The sequence below is a fragment of the Gobio gobio genome (genome assembly GCF_949357685.1).
Source record: "Gobio gobio genome assembly, chromosome: 19".
Lineage (NCBI taxonomy): Eukaryota > Metazoa > Chordata > Actinopteri > Cypriniformes > Gobionidae > Gobio > Gobio gobio.
In genome coordinates this window covers 26,925,039-26,949,236 of record NC_137112.1, presented here as the reverse complement: position 1 = coordinate 26,949,236, position 24,198 = coordinate 26,925,039, and the positions used below count along the sequence as shown (strand labels likewise).

Below are 24,198 nucleotides of genomic sequence, written 5' to 3'. Positions count from 1 at the left end.
GTTATCACAGACAAAGCAATTAATTATGAGTTAACAGAGTGCAAAAATGTGGAAAGAAATCTATGCAGAAGAAAAAAGTTACAACTTTTCCCACAGAGAATACATTGATGTCTAAGCAGGTGTGCAAATGAACTAGGAGAGTGCAGTAAAGCCATTATCTCTATATAACTTTGAAAAAAGAAAAAGAAGAATACAAGCAATTCCAATGCTTGTGTGTTTCAGCTTTACACAATGGGTCACATTTATAAAACACAAGTGAAGTCATTTCTCTGTAATGCAACAAATTATGTAACAATGGCTTTATTCATTCTGCTTTTTTGTGGGGTTTTTTAATGTTACAATGTTCTCACATGGCGTTGTAAGGAGGGTTGATGGGAGTCACATATTTATTGAGTGCTTGTCCGCATAGTCATACTTAAATATGAACCGCCAGTCAGAGAATGAGGCTATAGGCTATCAAACTGTCAGCGCAATTAATTGAGGCGGACATAAATACTTCATATTGATATAGGAACATGTTGATGCTGTGTTTTCCTACATCATTTAATAGAGACTGAATGATGAAAGCTAATAGCTGACGTGTGGGGTATCACAGAAAACAAAAAGAAAAAGAAAAATAAGCCTACATTATGAGTGGTCTCACGTAGCCAGACCTTCAGACTGACGGCAGAAGGTCTGGAATTTTTTGCAGCTTTCATTGCCCTAGGACTGCCCAAGAGGACGTTTGACTGACATGTAACGCAACCAATAACAGTTAGTTTTGTTCCGCGCCATGTTTAGGGGCGTGAAAATGTAAAGTCGTTGTCCCTGCAATAACAGACCGGCGTGCATCTATAAATTATTCATTCAAGAACGTTGTGCAAGTTTACTGAAACAATGGAGCAGCGAACTTCACATACTTTTGAAAATCCAGCGTTTAGTTGATCCTGGTAAGTGATCGCTGTCACAGTTGGAAACACGACAGCGTTCTTCTTCCATGAGGAAGTTTGGCGTCGCGGCATTTGGTTTCAGTCAGACCGTTAAAGAATGCAACACACGTGTCTCGTGGACATCAGATGACGACTTTGAAACTTCTTAAGTGTTTCCAGAAAAATGTGCCATTTGCATCTCACGTTCACCCAACGTTGGCGTGACGTCTGAGGCTGAGACTAGAGAGGTAGAGACAATTGGTAAGGTTTACAATACTGCATACTAGAGCCCGACCGATAAAGGATTTTTAAGGCCGATACCGATACAAATATTTGGTCACTTAAAAATCCGATATTCCGATATATCAGCCGATATATATTAAAAATAAATAAATAAAATAACAGAAACGCGTAAAAAACACTTAAACAGATTTCCCTTATACATTAGTTATAAGTAGTTATTCATGATCCCTCAGCCTCTCTAAAATAACATGATAATGCAGTTTAAAAATAAACTTGTTTTATTGTCACAACAGAACAGAGGAACATAAAAATATATTAAAGTTCTGATAAATAAAATGTATAAAAATACAAACTTAAGATATGAAACTTAAAGTCGTTTGGACGAAAACACAATAACAAAAACAAAAAAGTTACCAGTATTAATAGATGTGGTAAGCTTTATAAATATAACTTTGAGCAAGACTGGAAAAAAAATATTCAGTTAAGTTCTAGAAGTTCTGATAAATAACAACAACAGCAAAATATAAACTACAGTATAAATATGAGCCACCTTATAATTACAATGTCAACTTGCTTATCCCTTTACATGCACTCTTTTAATTCTATCCATCAAGCTACAACAAACCATTTTCAATCATCATTTGCTGCCTGCCTTCTAAAATCTACTACTTATGATGATGCAGTAAATCCATTATTTGACTTGTTAATGCTGCGTCTGAACGAAGTCACGCACTTTCGTTCACTCTTCACGAGCCTAACTTATGATTTACAATGCAGGGACTGGAACTACAAATATACTAGTTATAAATACAGTAATCATTACTTTATTTAGGCAGAATAAGTTTGTTGTGATTTCCAAGGCGCATTAATGTTAGCGGTCTCCCACTGATAGCCATGGCATTAGCTAGCTTTGTGGTTAGCGTCTATGATAAGTTATAATTTAGAAATATGTATACTTTTTCAAAATAACGGGCAGGGGAGAGATGATACGTCTCATGCTGTCAAACTGTCAGACTATTAAAGAAATACATCTTATTCAGTCACATTGTCCGAGTTAAACTTAGTCAGTCAACTGTAACCTAGCGTAATTACCAGCTCTCTTGGCTTACATGTAACAGCAAAACTGGACTTGGCAGTTACAAATTGTCATGTTATTTGAGTTAAGAGAACTGATGGGGATGTTCTTTTAATTGTTATTCAATTCAAGCAATGTATGGCTCGTTGCCAACTTACATGCACTTCAAGGATGATCTGTGTTGTGAATGCAACGCTCACAGCGCTGAAGCTCAGCATGACTCTGCTGGATCAGCTGGTGGTGTTGCCAGCCGGCACATTGTAGAGTGCCCTCTGGTGGACAAACTATGAAACGCCAACACTCAATGTGTTTGAGCGGTGTTTCGTCCGTTTTTTTTTTATTTTTTTTTAAAATATTCATTTATCGGCCATCATAAATGCCGATACCGATAGTTTGGAAAAAGCCTAATATCGGCCGATAATATCGGCCCGCCGATATATCGGTCGGGCTCTACTGCATACCTCACTTATATTTAAGATTCAGAGTCTGTATAGTCCTTATTTTTTTCCTCAGCATGCCAAGCAAGCTAAGGGAGTAAAGTTCATAAATTAAAAGGATGTGTTCTGAGTACAATCAATTTAGTTAATGCTTTATATATGAGATTTAATGGGTTCTTAGCTTAGCAGGCTTATTAGTAACAATAGGGGTCAATAGCCCTTATAAGTCCACTTGAAAAAAAGTTATATTTATGCATTGCAATTACAGACAGAGCATTCAATGTGTTTTGGCTCGAGAAGCTTGTAAAATGTTTTCATTTAATATGGTTTTCAACAGAAGTTTTGCTTGTTCTACTGCATTTATCTTTGTGAGCATAACAGGTTGTATTTTATGATCAGGTTTAATGATGATCTCTACATTTTAAAATTGTGATTAATACCACTGCTAGTTTTATCAGCAAACTCTTATAAAGTTTGAACTGGCTTATAAAGTTTTGATGCAACTTGTACAGTGATATCCAGACAATATCATTGCAGTGATACAGTGATATCACGATATCATTCAGACAAAATCATTTCAATATTTGTGAAAAAGAGTAATCATGCTTTGTATATTTTTATTTTTCAAAATAATACAATATGGTATGTGGGCTTATCAGGGTCACTTACCCTATTTATTATGAATGCTTGTACTTTAAAAAATATTATCTGTCACTGTAGAACAATATTATGCAGTGCATCTAGAAAGTATTCACAGCACTTCATTTTGTTATGTTACAGCCTTATTCCAAAATGGATTGAATTCATAATTTGTTTCCTCAATTCTACAAAAATAACCCATAATGACAACGTGAAAGAAGTTTGTTTGAAATATTTGCAAATGTATTAAAAATAAAAAACAGAAAAAAAATTGTGAATACTCATGTACATGAGTATTTACAGCCTTTGCCATGACACTCAAAATTGAGCTCATGTGCATCCTGTTTCCACTGATCATCCTTGAGATGTTTCTACAACTTGAACCTGTGGTAAATTCAGTTGATTGGACATGATTTGGAAAGGCACACACTTGTATATATAAGGTAACAATGCATAGTCAGAGCACAAACCAAGCAATTAAGTCCAATAAATTGTCTGTAGACCTTTGAGACAGGATTGTATCGAGAAAGATCTGGGGAAGGGTACAGAAAAAATTCTGCAGCATTGAAGATCCCAATGAGCACAGTGGCCTCCATCATCCATAAATGGAAGAAGTTTGGCACCACCAGGACTCTTCCTAGAGCTGGCCGCCTGGCCAAACTGAGCGATCGGGGGAGAAGGGCCACTCTGACAGAGCTCCAGCGTTTCTCTGTGAAGAGAGGAGAACCTTCCAGAAGAACAACCATCTCTGCAGCACTCCACCAATCAGGCCTGTATGGTAGAGTGGCCAGATTGCACATTGCCAGCGCACCTGGAGTTTGCCAAAAGGCACCTGAAGGACTGTCAGACCATGCAAAACAAAATTATCTGGTCTAATGAAACAAAGATTAAACTCATTGGCCTGAATGGTAAGTGCCATGTCTGAAGGAAACCAGGCACTGCTCATCACCTAGCCAATACTATCCCTACAGTGAAGCATGGTGGTGGCAGCATCATGCTGTGGGGATGTTTTTTCCGCAGCAGGAACTGGGAGACTAGTCAGGATAGAGGGAAATATGAATGCAGCAATGTACAGAGACATTCTTGATGAAAACCTGCTCCAGAGCACTCTGGACCTCAGACTGGGGCGAAGGTTTATCTTCCAACAGGACAACGACCCTAAGCACACAGTCAAGAAAACAAAGGAGTGGCTACGGGACAACTCTGTGAATGTCGTTGAGTGAGCCAGAGCTCAGATTTGAACCCGATTGAACATCTCTGGAGAAATCTGAAAATGGCTGTTCATCGGCGCTCCCCATCCAACCTTTTTTTTAACCAAGTTTAGGACATTTACAGTAAGTTTGTAAGCTTTTTACATCATTACCATGTGGGTCAGTCACTTGGAGATGAGCCTTCAATTAGTGTTGTCTGTGTCAGATGGCTGTGATTCCCACTGACGTTCACAGGAAGGCCTATTTTCTCGCCCATCATCCCTTCTGACAGGATACCCCCCACTCTTTGCCTCATTCATCTTCATTAGCTGTCTATTTCCTCCTTTTCATGTCAAAAATACTTAATGTCTCTGTTGCAAGGGCCAAGACGAGCCCTGATTAGTTAGCGCTAATACTGATGCATTTCAGTGTATCCTCTGTGTTCCTCTTCGATCTGGCTCCATTAACAGTCCCTGTAGTCCTTTTAGCAAAGAAACAATACAGCTGCCATCTGTTTACTGCTATACTTCCTACTGTTTTACGTGGCCCACCACCTCCTGCCTAACCAGTTAAACAGCGGGGAAAACAGCAAGAGTAAAGGCAAATACAACACAAATACAAATATGTTTACTTTAAATTAGTGCCAGTGCCACATTTATCACTGAGCTTTGGCCTCTAAAAAACAATGGTAATGTAATACAAAATGAGATGGAACATTTCAGGGGTAAAAACATCCAGGATCAAGTTTTTATTCAAAAGGCCTGGTTTCACAGACATGGCTTAGATTTAACCAGGATTAGGCCTTACTTCAATTAGGACATTTAAGTTGCTTATATAAACGTGCCTTAGAAAAAAAACAAACATTACTGCTGTGTATCTTGAGACAAAACAATGGCACTGACATATTTTAAGATATGTCAGAGCAAGTTGCTTTCAGTTAAAACAGCTCAAACAAGCATTTTAGTCTGGAACTAGGCTTAAACCTTGTCTGTGAAACCGTGGGAAAGTCTATCAAAATATTATTAGACCAAGAAAACAATTCTAAAAATCAAATCATGTAGCCCAGTGTTTGCCAATCCAGGTCCCAGAGAACCCCCAACACAGCACATTTTTGATGTCTCTCTTATCTGACACATTCATTTGAGATCTAGGAGTCTTTACTAATGAGATGATGAGTTGAATCAGCTGTTTAATTAGGGCGACATCAAAAATGTGCAGTGTTGGGGGTTCTCCTGTTCCAGGATTGGGAAACACTGATGTAGCCAATAAAACAATATTAGATTTACTTAATATTGAAAAAGCTTAATATTGAAAAATTTTTCCCATAATTATAGTTGCCTTGTTTGACTGTTTACAAGTTTAATTTACACTGTTGCTGATTTTGTCACATTTTGTCACTTTTGATATCAAGAAAGGTTTAGTCCTCTACTCAGGGGCGCCGCTAGCAATTTTGGGCCCAATGAAAGAAAATGATGTTGGGCCCTCTTCCGCACCAACCTAGCTATCCAAAATCTTTGTCTGCAATTTAATAATACTGACCAATTAAGCTCCGCTCGCTCAACCCAGAATGCCCTAATTGGCTGATGAAACATTGATTAAAATTAAGATACAATTTATCCAAAACAAAACTTAATGAAGTGGTCAATGAATCATGTCTGATCAACTCCATTCATCTTATGATGTGTCCTATCTCATGCTGTTCACTTTTCATAATCGACATAGATAGACAGATCGACAACATAGACATAAAAAACCCACATTATATTATTTAAACATAAATATAAAAATAAATACCTTAATGGCTGCAACAATTATAGCACGTCATGTCGGAGTGGGATATGAGTGAACGCAGTTTTACCGGTGAGTGTGAGCGGTTCATGAGTGGAGCGTTTTGCTGGATTTTGCCGGAAATGCACCATCATTTTTTTATATTTGTAAAGGCCTTTGCACACTGAGTCCGAAATTCGCATGCGAAATTTTCGCACGTCAAATAATAAATTCGACCTCACGTTATGTCAATTAAGGCCTTTGCACACTGAGTCCGAAATTTTCGCATGCGTTTTTCCGTATTCGTGATCCGAAAAATTTGTCACGCACAGAGACCTTGCACACTGAGTCCGATGCGTATTTATGAATGCGTTATGAAAAAAAAACGCAAAACAACACAAAATGCCGTCTTCCACCTCCTTATCAAGGAGCTGCGGGATTATCCAGACCGATTCAAAGTTGAATGTCAGTGGCTCCGTTTTATGCTTTGCTAGAGATACTGGAGCCACATATTAAAAAGAAGACCACCAATTACCAATCCTGAACAGAGACTGGCAGTATGTCTAGGATCCACGCGCGCACGCGCACACACACACACACACACACACACACACACACACACACGGTTTACAGGGAGTTGGTGTGCTATAATTATAGCTGTGATATTGTAGTATTTTTGATACAATAATATTTGTATATATAATTGTAGGTATCTGAGCACTGAGATTCATTCACCAGCATTGCCAGCAGTTTTAGGCTGGGTATCAGCACTGCAGATGGGTAAAACGGATGCAAAAAACGCAGAAAATCGAACCTGTTCCGATTTTTTTTTGACGGACGAAAGTTTCGGAGGCAGTGTGCAAGCGTAATTGACATAACGTGAGGTCGAATTTATTTTTTGACGTGCGAAAATTTCGCATGCAAATTTCGGACTCAGTGTGCAAAGGTCTTTACGCTTGCACACTGCCTCCGATACTTTCGTCCGTCAAAAAAAAAATCGGAACAGGTTCTATTTTCTGCGTTTTTCGCATCCGTTTTTCCATCTACAGCTGATGCCCAACCTAAAACTGCTGGCAATGCTGGTGAATGAATCGGCAGTGCTCAGATACATATACAAATATTATTGTATCAAAAATACTACAAATATTATTATATCACAGCTATAATTATAGCACACCAAGTCCCTGTAAACCGTGTGTGTGTGTGTGTGCGCGCGCGCGTGCGGATCCATACCTTTAGACATAGGCTGTCAGTCTCTGTTCAGGATAAATTGATTCACGGAAATTTGTGGTCTTCTTTTTAATATGTGGCTCCAGTATCGCTAGCAAAGCATTAAACGGAGCCACTGACAGTCTAAAGTAAACTTTGAATCGGTCTGGATAATCCCACAACGCTCCTTGATAAGAGAAACTCTCCTTCCTCTCTACACGATCGCTGAAGTGGATGGACCCAATATTTCCTCTTTTTAATTTTTTAAGAAGAGAGGACAAAAAAATCATCCTCACTACTTGAAGACGGCATTTTGTGTTGTTTTGCGTTTTTTTCGTAACGCATTCATTAATTCGCATCGGACTCAGTGTGCAAGGTCTCTGTGTGTGACAAATTTTTCGGATCACGAATATACGAAAAAACGCATGCGAAAATTTCGGACTCAGTGTGCAAAGGCCTTAACTCTTTGGTAGATTATACATTTATAATACATTACTACTAGTACTGTTACTACTATAAAACCGATCTCTGGGGGCCCCAAAAGTGTGTGGGCCCTTAGAATCGTCCTAACTTTCCCCCCCTTAGCTACGCCCCTGCCTCTACTCAAACTGATCAGTTAGCTGATTGCTACAGGTTCAGTAAAGACATTTACTTAAGAAAAAAAGACATTCATTTTTAAAAGACAACAATGAAACAAAAAAAGTTTACTTTCAAAGTGGAACTCACATGGAATTGACGCTATGGGAATACTCTGCGTGATCTCGATTGACTACCACAGTCAGGTGACGCCAAAGGCATGCCAGCAGGGTATAAAAGGGTTTTCAGGAAGCCATTTGTCTGTCTGTGAATGTGATATTCGGTTTGTGGGGTAAGGAGAATGAATCCATGTCTAGGCTATTTAGGAAATGTCAGAGATTTATAACGCCTGATGATTCTTATGAGTTGTGTTATTTTTTTTAGCAGTGGAGCACACTAGATCATCCCTTGAGGGGGCTGGCTTAGCTTCCCATTGAGATCTTTTTAAGGGGGATGGGAGCCAGGTGTCTGCTCCCGCCAGGTCGGGTCCCGCTGCAGAGCGGGCTTACGGGTATGGCCTGAATGCTTCTTGTTGAATCACATTCATATTGGAAATGGCATTTTGGCACTTTTACGTCCCCTCCTAATTGAAGGCGGCACCAATCTATTTCCTTAAATGTATGGGAAATGTGGCAAGTAGAATAAACTTTCCGCTTTCGCGCCTCTCCTTCATTTGTAGACCTGGAGGTGATAGTGTCGATTTAACACGCTTTCTAAAGATTTGTGAATCAGGACAGAGCATAAATATGGACTCGCAGTTAGTGAGCCTCTCTCTGTTGTTTGCTAGAACTGTAGGAATGGGCAACAATCAGCGATTAAGGGTTACTTGGTAGGGAGAAGTATGAGAGTGCTATAGAGCTCCACTCTCTCAGTAGCCCCTCCTCTTCATACTGGAGGTAATACTCAGGCAGTCATATGTCGACTAGTTCCCTAGGAGACCTGTTATCGGGTGGAGCACTTGCCTAGTTTTACGGCATCAGAAGAGGTTGGGAAGTTGCGTTCCTTTGATGATCAGTGATAGAGAGCATGAGGAAGTAGAGCTGATGTGGCACTTCACTCCCGATGCTCTCATAAAGCTGATGTGGCACTTCACTCCCGATGCTCTCATACCAGGTCACCTGAAGAACGTTTATTAGGTAGAACAGGCAGTTGAGAGAACAGGGTTCCCTCCTGAGGCCTCTTCTGGTCCTTAGGATGGGATACTGAACACTAACTCCCTTGGAGTAGGTTGCTTCTTTGGAGCTGATGGCCGAGGGTCTGGGAATCATGTGCTCTAGTCTGCCTCTCCTTATTGGTTGGCAGACAGAGTGAGTCTGCGATCTACCTAGCCAGTTCAGTTTCAGAATAGGAACTATGGGGTGTATTGAGCTGTAGACTTTGCACCTCAGGCCATTTAGTTCCTGGTCACTAGGTGAGCTGTATGGCAATTTTTTTGGCTACAATTTAGCTTGATAGGTAATTTCACAGCACAGTGAGGAGGGCATTTGTTCAGTATTGGGGTAGTGGGTATTACGTTCACATAGCGTCAACTCCATGCAGTGTTGAGTTCAACTTCGAAAGGGAATGTCTCGGTTACGTATGTAACCTGGTACCCTAATAAGGGGAACAAAACACAGCGGCATACTGCACCATACTTCTTGCATGTCTGTATGTCTTCTTCCTTCAGACAATGACATCTCTAGGCTCTTTTCTCTGATTGCGGTAGCCAATTGAAATTGGCATGCAACATACAAGCTTCAGACACCGGCTCACGCGGAGAGTTCCTATAGTGTCAACTCCATGACGCAGTGTCTCATTCCCCTTCTCAGGTAACTGGGTTACGTACGTAACCGAGAAGGTTCTCTTGCTTTTTTCACCGTCGGATTTAATCGCAGCAGTAATATTTATTTAAACACAAAAGAAACAGAGCACTAGGGGTGTCACGATATACTGGTATTGATGATAACCGTGATATTTAAAAATGAAATATCGTTATCGTGCTAATTAGGGTTATCGCAAAAACCAATATTGGCAATAACCATAATATTTCAAAAGAAATAGTGCACGTATGGCATGTAAATTATCCAGCACCAGTATCTGGTTGACATCCCAATGTAGAGTAGGGGTGGTTTGGACCAATAAGTTTAAATCTAAATTAAATCTAAGTTTATCTAATAATTCTGTTGCACCAAACTTTAATAAAAAAAAAAAAAGCAGGTTTACATTTAAACCATCATCTTGATCCTGGATTTAATTATATTTAAAATAGATGAGGCAGGAGTTGGCAAGTAAGTTTAGTAAGTTTGTCGCTGTTCGCAAAGGATATAATATTAGACGGCACCACGAGAAGAAGCATGGCACCATCAAAGTGACCTTGCACTCTGCATTATAAATAGGGCTGTCAAAAGATTAATCGCGATTAATCACATCCAAAATAAAAGTTTGTGTTTACATAATATATGTGTGTGTACTCTGATAATTATTATTTATATATAAATACACACACATTCATGTATATATTTAAGAAATATTTGCATGTATATACTGTATATACATTTATATAATCTATAATATATATAAATATAAATGTTTTATATATAAAAATAATATTTTTTTCTTAAATATATACATGCTTGTGTGTGTATTTATATATAAATAATAATTAACAGAGTACACACACATATATTATGTAAACACAAACTTTTATTTTGGATGCGATTAATCGCGATTAATCTTTTGACAGCCCTAATTATAAACAAATGTTTAAATGGTTCATTGTTAGTTTTTTCATACCACACATTTCATGACGCCTATTTTAGAGGTGTGTCTAGCGATCCACAGACCCACATTCAAATTAAAAGCTCTCAGTTTATCTAAAAATAAAACATTGCTGTAAAAAAAACTTTTATTTTGAAGGCAAAAATCACAAGACAAAGTGATTGTAAGTAACTGTTGCTGTCATGACAGAACTATTTCAGAACCAGCCGCTATCAAAATAATCTGGCTGTGGGCGTGGGCCAGATATTATTGATGGCGTACCAGTTTTGGCCTGCGGGCCGCCTGTTGCCGACCACTAGATTAGGGATTAGTTCCAGGAATCCATCATGGCGGAGAAAATTAATCATAAATGGAGGTTTTAATCACGATTAGAATTCTAATCCCTGATTTGTCAGTTTAAAATTAAGTGGTGCTACACAAGTCGATTTTAAATAAAATCCAAAACAAAAAATCCTTGATTAAATCTAATTTTTGTTTAATTGAATCCTTATTGGTGCAACCCACCCTAAGTGTCGGTATTGCAATTTAACCCTCTCGAGTCGGCCAGCGTGATCAACTCCCTTTTTTTTTATCAATGCCAAAGAGACTCAAATAACTCTGTCAATTTGTATCATTCTGGCAAGTGTTATACATCATTATAATCTGTTAAATTTTTACTTTTTTTTGTGTAGTCACAATAAAAACAAAATGTTGTGCTTTTTGCAAAATAAAGAAAAAAAACATGATGCACGATCTGCAGCCTCTCTCTCAATGACGTTCATTCAGATAGTCTTCAGAAAATGAATTGTAACTTAGTGAATACTTATGACAAAAACATGAGACATATGTCTAAAGAAACATTGAAATGTCAGGTTTTAAATAATGTAAATCAAAACGAAAAAATATTCTCTGTTTATGAAATCTGTTTGAAAAGAGAGACATGTCAGTTGTTCGGGATTGCATTCTTTTGAGATTTAAATACTGACACGATCCATGAGAACAGAATCAACTCCCACATCAACTCAAATAAACACGTCAACAGTCCTGCATGTGCTTTACATCGTTTTTTTGTGGAATAATCCTGGAATAATTTACCTCATGAAAAGCTGTTTATTTCTTAGAGCAACGGTTTCAGCTGCTGATTGTGAGGTACATTTATTCTGTTAGTGTCTGTGAATATTAAACGCAAAAAGTCCTGCAGCAACATAAAATGTCATAGACATAAGACTGTTTAGACAAGATTTCTTTGGCTTGTTTTGGACAGATTATAAAGTTTTTATTGTAAAATAGCCTAGTGTCACATCAATAAAACTTTTTTATAAAGCATCAATAAAGCAATAAAGCATCAATTTGCACATTTCTGCTCGGATGCTATATATATATATAGTACCAGTCAAACTTTTTGTGTTCAGTAGCCATTAAAACGTATTTTGTTTCATATTGATGTTTAAATATTATAGCCTAATGTTATTTTTTTATTTAATATATGTAGATTGTGAAAAGTGAACATTCCGAGTAATAAAGGACACATTAGATGCGCAATATATCAGAAGACATGGAGTTTGTCAGAAATGATTTTGACCACTTCATTAAGTTCTGTTTTGTACACTGTAAAAAAAAATCAGGTCTCCAATTGAAAATTTTCTAGTGAGCGATCACATCTAAATTTTTCAGTTGGCCAAATTGAATTTCTGTGAATTGATGCAATTTAATTCAATTAAAATTCAAGAAATTCAATTTGGCCAACTGAAAATATGTAATGTGCCTTTGTTGACTACATTCTAAATAAACTACAACAAAATATATTTATTTTGTCCTGTTGCTTAGCTCTCTCTCAGTCACATACCTGAGGCTCATTCATTATGCAGGTCATTATGGGTTCTTTTGTTCTCTCAGGTGTGATTCACAGCATTATTCATGATCATTCACACCCCTTTTGTAAAGAAAAAGTGTCTTACAAAATGTAAATCAATATATATTTTTATGTGAATAAGTAGGCACAAGGATTCTCACATCAGTTTGAAGCAAAAACTCTAGGCAACAACACCCATTTGTCAAAAGTCTTGTGGACACATCTTTTGTGTGTTTTGTGGCCTTAATTCAGGTTATTACATGTTTTGTTATTCTCTGAAAAAAATACAAGCATGTACATACATGTTGCTCTCATATTATGGTAGCCCAGTTTGTGCTGAATAGTGTAATGACACTTTTGTCATTAATATGTTTATAAGCAACTGAAAAAGGCACACATTTCAGAGCATGTCAAAACTTCTAAAGGGCCCCAACAGCTCAGACTTCAGAGGGTTAAAGCTGGTTGCCACCTGTCATAAAACACAAGCAGACACATCACGCATCTACTACTGCCATGCGAAAGCTTGTCCTCGGATATGAAAGATTAGACACTTTACCCACACTCCAAGAAAGATAGCTCGCCAGTGTAGATGTTTTTTGGAGTCTGCGAAAATGACTCGTTAATCACCCCAGTCTGCAGGACTTGCCAATCAACAGTGAGCACAAAAGGTGGCAATACCACCTACCTGTTCACCCAACTCCGCTATCTTGCAGATTTGGCCACTGTACAGAGAGAGTAAGTTGCAATTATTTTGCTAGTCCTGAAACGGTAGAGGTTACATTAACCCGTTAACTGCTGGTGCCTCTGGGATTCCAAAAGTCCAAAAGTGTGCTCATTCGGATAAAAACTTTTGGATTATCGTATGTTTACGTCAAATATTTTATAGAGCAGTTTTTACCCAAAATAGGGCGATGTGAGCATTATGGAGCGCTAAACTCTCTCACATGTAATTTATGTTTCATTCATACTCAAGGCCAGAGGGCACCCTCAGGCAGAAAGTCCACAAGTGAAACTCATGAGTAATAAGTTCCAGGAAATGCCTAATATGGACAAAGACATCCAACAATCACTGTAGCTGAATAAAATGCAGATAGAGACATTTTCACTGATTAAACAAGAAGACAATTAACACACCATATTTGACAGTATTATGGGTTATAATACCTTGTTCTTTAAGCCACACTAAACCTAACCCTTTTTTCATAAGGACAATCTAGATTTGTAATGCAATGCCAATTGACATAGTGTGGCGAACAGCGAGGCCGAGGGACCGTGAGGGCGGGACGAGGCGGCGCTCATCAGGGAGGATGAGCGCCAGCTGAGCGTCAGCTGCGCGCCGCAGCGATCTCGGCCCTCGCGGAGGAGTGAGGGACTATAAAGGAGGAGCGACGACAGTGAGGGACGAGAGAGGACCAGGCCTGGATTTTGTGTTATGTTTTATTTTGTGTTCCCTCACGGACGACTGCAGCTTTTTATTTTCATTTTGTGGGTATTTTGTGTGTAGGCGGCAGTCGACCACGAGGGGCTGTCGCCACCATTATTATTTTGTGTTTATTTAACAATAGTTATTTTGAATGTCCGCCGGTTCCCGCCTCCTTCTTCCCGTACAAACAACGTTTACTACACATAGGCTTTACCACTGTATATAATACTATAAAATAATTTATTTTTCATTTCTATTTGACTGATTTTCTATTTTTTATTTTAAGATTTCTATAGATATATAGCAATCTATATTGCGATTTATCTTTACTGTGAATTATTGTGAATTATTTTGGCCACGATAACAGTGTAGTGAAAAATCTGATATTATGACAGCCCAACAGAGCACAATGACAAACCACAGAAAACAGAAGGTTATGGAGGATTTGGGGCTGCAGAAGAAGCTGACCCTGTATTCACCATTACATTTAAAGAGTTAGAAAAGCAAGAATGTGACTTACAGGTTGTTCCTTTTCGAACCGCAGGAATTGAGGCAGAAAGAGGTGTTAAACTACGTTCTATGGAGTTACAGACTGAGTCCTTGCACCAAGGAAAACTGTACCTGCACCACGTTCTCATACTCCTTCCTCCCCTGTTCGTATGCAGGCTGTTTCTTCCCTGGAGGATAAGAAATCTATAAACTTTGAGTCTGACTCCACATTTGATGTTACAAGGCACATAAAGCTTGCACCGCCATTTAGAGAGGCGGAAGTTGACTCCTATGTTGTTGCATTCAAGCGTGTAGCAGGTAAACTGGGGTGACCAAAATATATGTGGGGTTTACTACTGCAGTGTAATTTATCTGGCCACAGCAAGTGTGTTCTGGCTTGTCACTGGAACAGTTATATTAAAATATTAAAATAATCCTTTAATTCCTATACAGGTCTTCATTCAAGGTGCTTTACACTCTTTATGGTTAACTTCTGAGCTAGTTTCAGGGCCTGTCAAGTCAGAGGTATGCTCTGAACTGCCTGTGAAGGGTGTCAGTGTAATTTTTGTGTACATTTTAAAGATAAATTAATTAATCTGGTGCAATTAGAAAGGTCTAAATTAAGAGCTTCAACCCATAGTCAATGTGCAAATTGAACAAAGAAAAAGTCTGTACCTGACTTTTACCTGAACTTTAAAGGGGACTCTAGGACTTGTAACTGAATCCACTGTTAAAAATAAATCATACTCGTCAACTGCCCAAATATGATATTCTCTGATTTAGATATCTGCACCTGATCATCACATTACAATTATTCAAATTATCAGTCTTAAGTATGTTGATATGGTAACATATCACATTGCAATAGGCTGCTTTTTCTTTGGCTAAATTACATTTCATTAATAGCCTAAACACAGACTTTACTACCTTCAAACTTAAATTGTCACTTTTCATTACATCATTGTTGGGAAACACTCTTGCTTGTGTATATTTTTTAGTTAAAGCTGTTAAGTTATAAAGCAATATCTCATGTAGGTTTTTTTTCTTTGTGTTTTATATAATGACTACTGGGAGGTGCTCTAAGCATGTGTTTTCCTTGATTGGTTTTCACCATCGACTGTTAAAAAATAGGTTTTCACTGAAGAAAAATACTCCGAAAGTGAGTTATTTAGCAGCATAACTTGTGGATCAGCACTGACTCAAGACGCAAAGTTTAGAACGATTCAGTCCAATTTGATGAACTGTTTGACCATGTTCACTAAAAAGAACCAGTTCAGAAGAACGATCCGTTCACAAATCGGACATCACTATGTTGAAAACGAAAGTTACGCACGTTTGCAGCATTTTACTGTGAAATGAGAGTTCTGTGTCTTTATTAAAATCAGCACATTAATTATTTATCTCTCATCCACCCACAATTAATTGGAATGTTACATTTTTTTTACTTGGCCCACCCGACCTGCGGATTATCCGCAGACTGCAGATACAACCACGATCTGCTCATCACTATCGAAGAATGTTTGAGAATGGACACAGGCTGGGAACCCGCAACTGAACCGTGTTAGTGGAAAGTGAGTATCTGAGCATGTGAGTATCTGAGACTTTCTGAGTTTTGTCGACAGGCGGAGGTGGCATGAAATTTTAGGCATGGACTCCTAGATCCCTGAAGGTGTGCTGTAGTATCAGGCAGTCCTGTAAGTAGTGAGGTGGGGCCTCCATGGATCTGACTTGTTTGTTCAGCACATTCCACAGATGCTGGCATAGGCACCCCGACTGGTCTGCGGCTAAGCAGCCCCATACACAACAAACTGCGATGCACTGTGTATCTGACACCTTTCTAACAGAACCAGCATTAACTTCTTGAGCAATTTGAGCTACAGTAGCTCATCTGTTTGATCGGACCACACGGGCCAGCCTTTGCTCCCCACGTGCATCAATGAGCCTTGGCCGCCCATGACTCTGTCGCCGGTTTACCAATGATTTATTCCTATGTCAAGAACACATTAGTCCTCTACTCAAAATTATTGGTTAACTGATTGTTACCCTTGTAGGTTCAGTCAAGACATTTACTTAAATAAAATTACAAATTCATAAAAAAAAGCCAAGATGAAAGAGCGGTTCCCTTCATGTGCCCAAGTTCAGCAAACACCTATTTTTACTGTGTATTTTATATCAGAACATTAGCTTTGGGGATAATATAATTGTACAACTAGTCTAAAGACTTAGGAGTCAAAGCCGCAATGCAGGATATTATAAACTAGAATATTCTTCTAATTTTAATTACATAAAAATGAAAAGACTCATAAAACCCTGTGAACAGTCATAACTTGTAAATTTTTATTAGAATCTTTTCATTCAAAGACCTTCTTCAAGCATTTGGTCAACTGGCATATTTTGAATGAAGTTATAAAACAAAAAATGTAAACAAAATAAAATAAAACATTTAATTAAATGAAAATGAAACAAAATAGTTACACTTTATTTTGATGGTCCACTCTAGACATTCTACTACTAACTAAGTAACTTTGCAACTACATGTCAACTAACTCTCATTAGAGTATTAGTAGACTAGTAAACTGGAAGGTTAGAGTTAGGTGATAGGGTAATTAAAGTAAGTTGACATGTAGTTGCAAAGTTACTTATAGTCAGTAGAATGTCTGTTTAGGGACCATCAAAATAAAGATATAAAAAAATAAGTGTTAAGATATTAAGCAGTCTACTAATACTCTAATGACGGGTAGTTGACATGTATTTGCAAAGTTACTTATACAGTAGTTAGTAGAATGTCTAAAGTGGACAATCAAAATAAAGTGTTACCAAAAAAAAAAAAAGATTTAGGGAACAGCCATTTTAAAAACACTCTTAGGGTTAAATGCTTCATTCCCAGCCATCACTGAGCTATGCTACATGATAAACACATGGCCTTACCCTTGTCCACTGGATTCAGTATATTTGGTGTATGCTGATAGGATTATGATAATTTCAGTGTGAAGATTTGTCACAAAGCAGTGCAAAGCCCACCAACAGTGCATTGAACTACGTCTATAATTTTATGATGTAACTTTTTATCTGACATACCTGCCTCTTCCACTTCCTCCCCATCCTCTTCTGCATTAAGTGTTGAAGGCTCTTCGGAACCGACTTCCTCCATTAAGATCCTCTCCGTCTCTGCAGTCTACCACAGAACACCAGAATACCTTATTATCTTCATCAACACATTTAACTGATTTGACATTCTCATTCTACTAGTGTCCATTATGCATTTGCCTCATTTGTGATTGCAATTACATTTTTCACCTTTCAATATAAGACTTAAATCAAACATACATTTACAAAGCTACTAATCCATATACACTACCATCCAGTTTTTTTTTGTTTTGAAAAACGTCTCTTATGCTCACCAAGGCTGCATTTATTTGATCAGTATAATACAGTAAAACAGTAAGATTTTAAAATATTATACACATTTTAATTAACAGTTTTTTTTAAACTTTTTAAATGTATTTTAAAATATAATTAATTCCTGTGATGGCAAAGCTGACTTTTCAGCATCATTACTCCAGTCTTCAGTGTTACATGATCTTTTGGAAATCATTTTAATATGTGGATTTGGTGCTCAAGAAACATTTCTTATTATTATCAATGCTGAAAACATATTTATTATTGTTATTATTATTATCTTTGTGGATACCATGGATACCATTTTTTTTCAGGATTCTTTGATAATTTGAAAGTTAAAAAGAAAAGCATTTATTTGAATTAGAAACACTATAAATGTCTTTACTGTCATATTTGATCAATTTAATTCATCCTTGCTGAATAAAAGTATAGGAAAAGAAAATCTTACTGTCCACAAACCTTTGAACGGTAGTGCACATTCATAAAGAATGACTATTATTTTTACCTTCAGTGCCTCAAGTTGGGCTAAACGGCATCGCTGCAGCAAATCTACAAACAGGTATATGAGCAGAGCCTAAAAGAGAATGAATCAACATATATTTTGAATCACTCATTGCAGACACAATATTTTCTAATTTTGAAAGAAAATTTAGTTTGAAAAATGTTAGTTTTGAAGCCATCAATATGCCGTTGTGCTCTTAAAGGCTGACCCGTTAATTTAAATGTATACATACAGTATTTATGTATCATTTCTTTATGAAAATGTATTTAGTTGTCATTCCAAATCTGTTGAAATCTGCTGAACATATTCTGTGGAGTTTTGTGGCAGTGGGTTTGGAGTCAAAGCATAATTTGTTGCTACAATAAACCTGTCACCAAACTATTTGTGTTGAAATAGAACAAAAATTCTGCATTTTGAAAAGAATCAAAGACAGCAGCATAAGGAAGTTTTTCAAAGCTGCAAGCATTTTGATTTAGACATATTTTACAATAAGTCTCTCTTAAATGTCAAACAAGACAAATGTCAGTCGCAATGTCATGTTATTATCAAAACGAAAGATCTTCTTTAGAACTCGATACTGTGAAGTCAAAATCAACTCTGTCAAATGTCAGAAAACAGTTCAATAAAAGAGGAAGATGAAAATATGAATAGAAAAAGGAGCCACCTTTTAATTTCCAAAAGAAGGGTTGAGTTGTTTTGAGAAAGAGTTGTTTTGAAAAACAGTGTCACTTTTGAAATGTTAAACTAATATGAAATTAAGCTAAGAAAACAAAACTGCCAAACAGAATAAACAAATACAACAAGGGGAAAAATAATAAACTTCTTACCTGCACTAGAAAGCCTGTAAGAAAGGAGATCAGGAAAGGCACCAGACCTGCCCGAGCAATCGTTACCGGCAGTCCTGCAAAAAAACACATTATCTGATGAGTTTGTCATGGCAGAATATGCTGTATTCTGAATTTATCTGCAAGGCCTTATATTAAAGCAAACATATTTAGCCACTCATATCTGATATTATCTCTAGACTGAATTATTTGATGGTGGTAATTATATTATGGCTAGAAGAACACTTTAAAATGATTTAACTCAGATAGGAGGAAATGAAAAGAAAAATGTATTTTTTTAACAACTATTAAATCTCACTGAAAACAGAACAGTTAAATTCAATGCACCATGTAATTGCGGTGTCTTATAAATATATATATCCCGCTACTGTTCAGATCATAAAGCCTGGGTATATCATTAACGAAACAGAATATAGTCTTGCTGAAAACCCATTGAGAAATTATGTTTAACTTCATTTTGCCAGTAAATGGTCTCATGCGTGGATTTTACTCCTTCCTTTCCCATTCCAATAGTTAATTAAAGAAAATAAAATCTTCAACAGCTCCCCTTTTTTGAACTGCTGTGGATCAGAAGATGTCAGTCAACATCTCGTATGTGCTATGCAAAAAATAACAATGACTCAGAGATTTCATCATAATGCCATTTGTTATATTTTTAATTGCACACCAAGCTTATACATACCCAGGATCCCGGTCCCCAGTATTGTAGCTATTGTTAAAAAATCTGTAGAGAGATAACATACATTATTTATGTTGAATATAAGAAAACAAAACTAATGCATGAATTTATTTATAACACACATCACCTGTGGATAAAAGGGAAGCTAGTTTGTGCATTATGAACATATTACGCTAACAACTTCTAAAATGAAAACTTTATTATATAAAGCACAGATTTTTCCTATGATCTGATCTATATTTTCTTTTTGGTTTTGTTAGTTGCCTACGGTAAACATAATGCTGTGATGAACTATGGTATTTCATACTCTGTCAGATAAAATTGCAAAATTAAAAGCATTCTAATATGCTGATTTGGTGCTCAAGAAATATTTATTATTATCATCAATGCTAAAAACAATCAATTATTTATTAAATTATTTTAATATTTTTGTGGAAATTTCAGGATTCTAGATTAATAAAAAGGTCAAAAGAACAGCATTTATTTGAATTATACAAATCTTTTGTAACATTATAAATGTCACTTTTGACCAGTTTAATGCATATTAATTTAAATAACTGAGCCCAAACTTTTGAACAGTGTTATTTCAGTTCAGATGTTATATGCCTAGTATTATTTCAGTTATTTTCAGTTTACAGATATTATTTCAGTTTGGGTGCTATTTTGAAAGCACAGAAAAAAGTTATTAAAAAAACATTTCTGAAGACAGATTGAGCAAGGGTGGTCACCCGATCTTGACCGTTTTTGCATCTTTGATCAGTGGGAAACATCTGCCTAGTTCTCAAGAATGGATCTAAGCAGGTCAATTGAGCCGAGAATAATCCGCTTTTATTGGTAACGGTAGTAGGCTATCCGAGATTTACAGTATAACGCGGAATGTCGCAGAATTTGGCAAATTTGGATGAATAAATCAAAAGTAGAGTAGGACTGTGAACTTACGTCTGTGAAAGAAGACTGCTATTTAAATATGAAGTCTGCGCGTCTCTGTGTGAATGAGTGTGGCAGGCGAGCCATTTCGTCACATATGCAAGCACGCGAGATGCTCGTCGTGTTTTAGTGTCTGCCGTCTCATAAGGATATGAACACATGGACTTAAACTCCAGACCTGCTTTGAGAGTCCCTTCACCAGCATTTCACCAGTTCATCTGATAACTAAAATCAAATATCATATATGCACCACAGATATTATGCACACAGGTCAACTCAAAGGTCTTTACGACAACCCGTCAAAATAAAAGTTTGGTTTAATAAATTAATAAATAGTTATTGATTACATTTGAAAAGATTACATTTTTAAAAGATTAGCCTTCATTTCATTACCACCTTTTTTGATAATTCATTTGTATTAAAACATAAAAAATATATATTTCTTAGGACCCTGTTATTGAAAACATTTAAAAAAAATGAAGCAGTTATAGTTTTAAGTAGGGGCGGGAAATATGCACTAGAAATACTACATAAAATGTATGATTAAATGTATAAAAACTGTGTGCAGTGTGCATTTATTCTTATTAAAGTTAAAAAAGTGATTCAGTCTAGAGAAGTGAGAGATTTTCTCTCTTTTTTGTTTGTTTGATTAGCAATAAAATGACGGGTAAATTTGGATGCTGCCACTTTAAGACAATCCAATCAGATTATGACTGTAGTATTTCTATCGTAAAAAAAGTGCCCAGATATTAAAGATTAAGTAGACATCGGAATTAAACATTGACCAATAATAAAAACAACGATTTGATCATGCTGTAAAGTGTAACCCCAACAATCACCAGGTCATTGGCGCCCTCTGCAGGCATTTGTTATAATACATAATGTCCATAAGTTACTTAATTATATATATTATATTATGTATTTTAGCAGGGTTGTTCAATAACACCATATGATTACTTACTTTTGATACCAATCAGTTATTTCTCAACTGTTTACGTTTACGTCACTTTGACACATAGGTATGTGTATTTAACCGTTCAAGCACAATTAGGCAGCAAAAAGGACTCTTGAGCAGTGGCTTCATGTCGCACGTCTCTCAGACAGTGCTGAGAAAGAGAGAGTGCACATACTGAAAGGAGTTGTCTTTCGCTTCTAATTGCGATTCAATGGTTTTAAATTACACGTTTTTAAACCACAGCAGTGCTTAAAAACCCATGCAAATGATAAGCAATCTTTTGATGCCAGCAGCCAATCACAGCACAGGAGTGCAAGGATTGCAATCTCCTTCTCATCAGAAAAGGGATAAATGTTCCCTTTTAAGTCACCTGACACTCTCATGCACTCCTTAGGTGACTTGTGACCGAAAGGCAAAGCATATTTGGTGCCACATATTTGAAAACCCCTACATAAACTAGTGCCTTGTGTGATGTTAAGTTAACCTTGTCTTATAACAGCTCAACTTTTTCAGCTATAACCTGAGGTGGCAGTCAAGATTTACTTGCATTTGTACGGTGTAGTGAGAGAGAATATCTCCACAGCTAATGCTGGAAGAACTGTGCAGCGTAGACGAGAAAAAACCCTAAGCATAAACACGCCTCCTCTTGCCTAATTACAAAAATTACGCCACGGCTCTTTGATGCATATTAATAAGATGCTTCTGATTAGCCTCTCACAGAGAAATAACAGCGGCAGTCACGAATGAGAAAAGTTCAAATTGACTTTGCTGACACTACAGATAGCATTTGATTTTCCAATTACAGTGTAAATGTTTGGGCAGGATTAGTTACAGATGCATGAATATCATCGGGGAATAAACACTTATTGTTAAAATGGAAAAATTATCCTTGAAGGCTTTTTATCTGCCTCAAAGTACAACAAACCAGGTATTCTCATCGGCGAGGAGTGATATTTGCATTTCGAGTCTAAAAATACCCCCAAAAAATTATTATTTGTAAAGCAGCAGAGCCCATCATCAGGCCCCTGAATGAACTTTCAGCTCAGAGATATGAGTTTGTATAATAATATGACACGCCAGGAAATGAAATTTGAGAGATGAAAGAGGTTCGTCAATGCCGTGAGCTAGCAAATAACAGAGCGAACAAGTCCTCCTCGTTTTGGTAAAGCTCGTAAATGGACAAATTTGATTAATTGACAAAAAGCCTGAAATACTGTATACAATCTTTGCAGGCAGAATTATGGGGCAGCTATTTGCAGATGTAAATTACGCCCACACTCACAGTCAAGATGATGGATGACAATAAGTAAGTACAGAAGTAGCGAAGTAACTATGATGGCATTTTAATGACACTGATATCAGCCGCTCTGGCAACTGGCCAAGTCAAGTAACATCCTTGCACAGACATTTAATCTAGAAATCACACTAGTTTTGCTGGAGAACGCACTTTCCTTCAGGTCTCTCATATTAGGTCTGATTAATGGATGGTTGTTGAAGTTTTATGTACTTGCACTATAAACCTCATTTCTGGAAATCACAATGCAGACATTAATTGTGTTATCGGCTTGCTAAAATCCACTTAGGGATATAAAAAAGGAGAAAAATTGAAGACACAATGAAAATTATGCCTGATGCTGTACAAACGACAGAAGCTGTCAGTTTATTCAAGTTTCTGGTTGATGGCCGGATCGAGCTACAAATTCAAAGCCTAAAAGGTTTATGCAGCTGTCACATAATGCTGCCACACTGCCAATAACAACATCTGCAGGCTTTCAGGTTTATGCAGCTGTAACCAGAAACAAAGCAGGGTTACTTGACATTGCCATTTAAAAAAATAGTTCAAAAATAAAATAAACCTGTATGATTTTCTTTCTTGTGATGAACCCAAGAGGAAATGTAACAAATATTAACACTTTTTTTTCTCACAATGAAAGTAAACGGAGGTGTTGTCAAGCTCTGCAAATTACAGTCAATCACCATATAAGCACCATATATATATATATATATATTTCAGGGCCCCCTCTAGTTTTCTTTGGGCCCGTGTCGATTGAGTTTATATGGATTTTAAACATTATAATACTCTTTTGCTTTATTGTCTATATAGATTGGAATTTCATGTATCATTACTAAATAGGGTAACATCCACCCTTGTTCTCCTTGGTGTGTTCATTAAAGTTGTCCAATGTCAGAAAACTGATGTAGGAATTACTTTGAATAAGTTTCCATTATGAAATTGCAAGTACATTTCTTAGGCTGCCACAATTCCTTGATTAAATTTGAGTAAAACATTTTTTTTCTTGTTTCAATGAATATATGTACTGCAGGTTTCAGAGTGAAGTGCAACGCT

The 24,198-nt window shown here is 37.0% G+C and overlaps 1 protein-coding gene across 1 annotated transcript in view; it reads right to left on the bottom strand.

Annotated features, from left to right (window-relative positions):
* The window catches only part of LOC307143504 (uncharacterized protein), a 237,884-nt gene that overhangs the window by 206,716 nt on the left and 6,970 nt on the right, over positions 1-24,198 (bottom strand). The window contains exons 2-5 of the mRNA XM_079845129.1: positions 19,973-20,014; positions 19,273-19,346; positions 18,449-18,517; positions 17,623-17,719 (exon numbers count right to left, since the gene is read on the bottom strand). Coding sequence (XP_079701255.1) covers positions 17,623-17,719; positions 18,449-18,517; positions 19,273-19,346; positions 19,973-20,014 — 282 coding nt within the window. The remainder of the gene's footprint in view (positions 1-17,622; positions 17,720-18,448; positions 18,518-19,272; positions 19,347-19,972; positions 20,015-24,198) is intronic.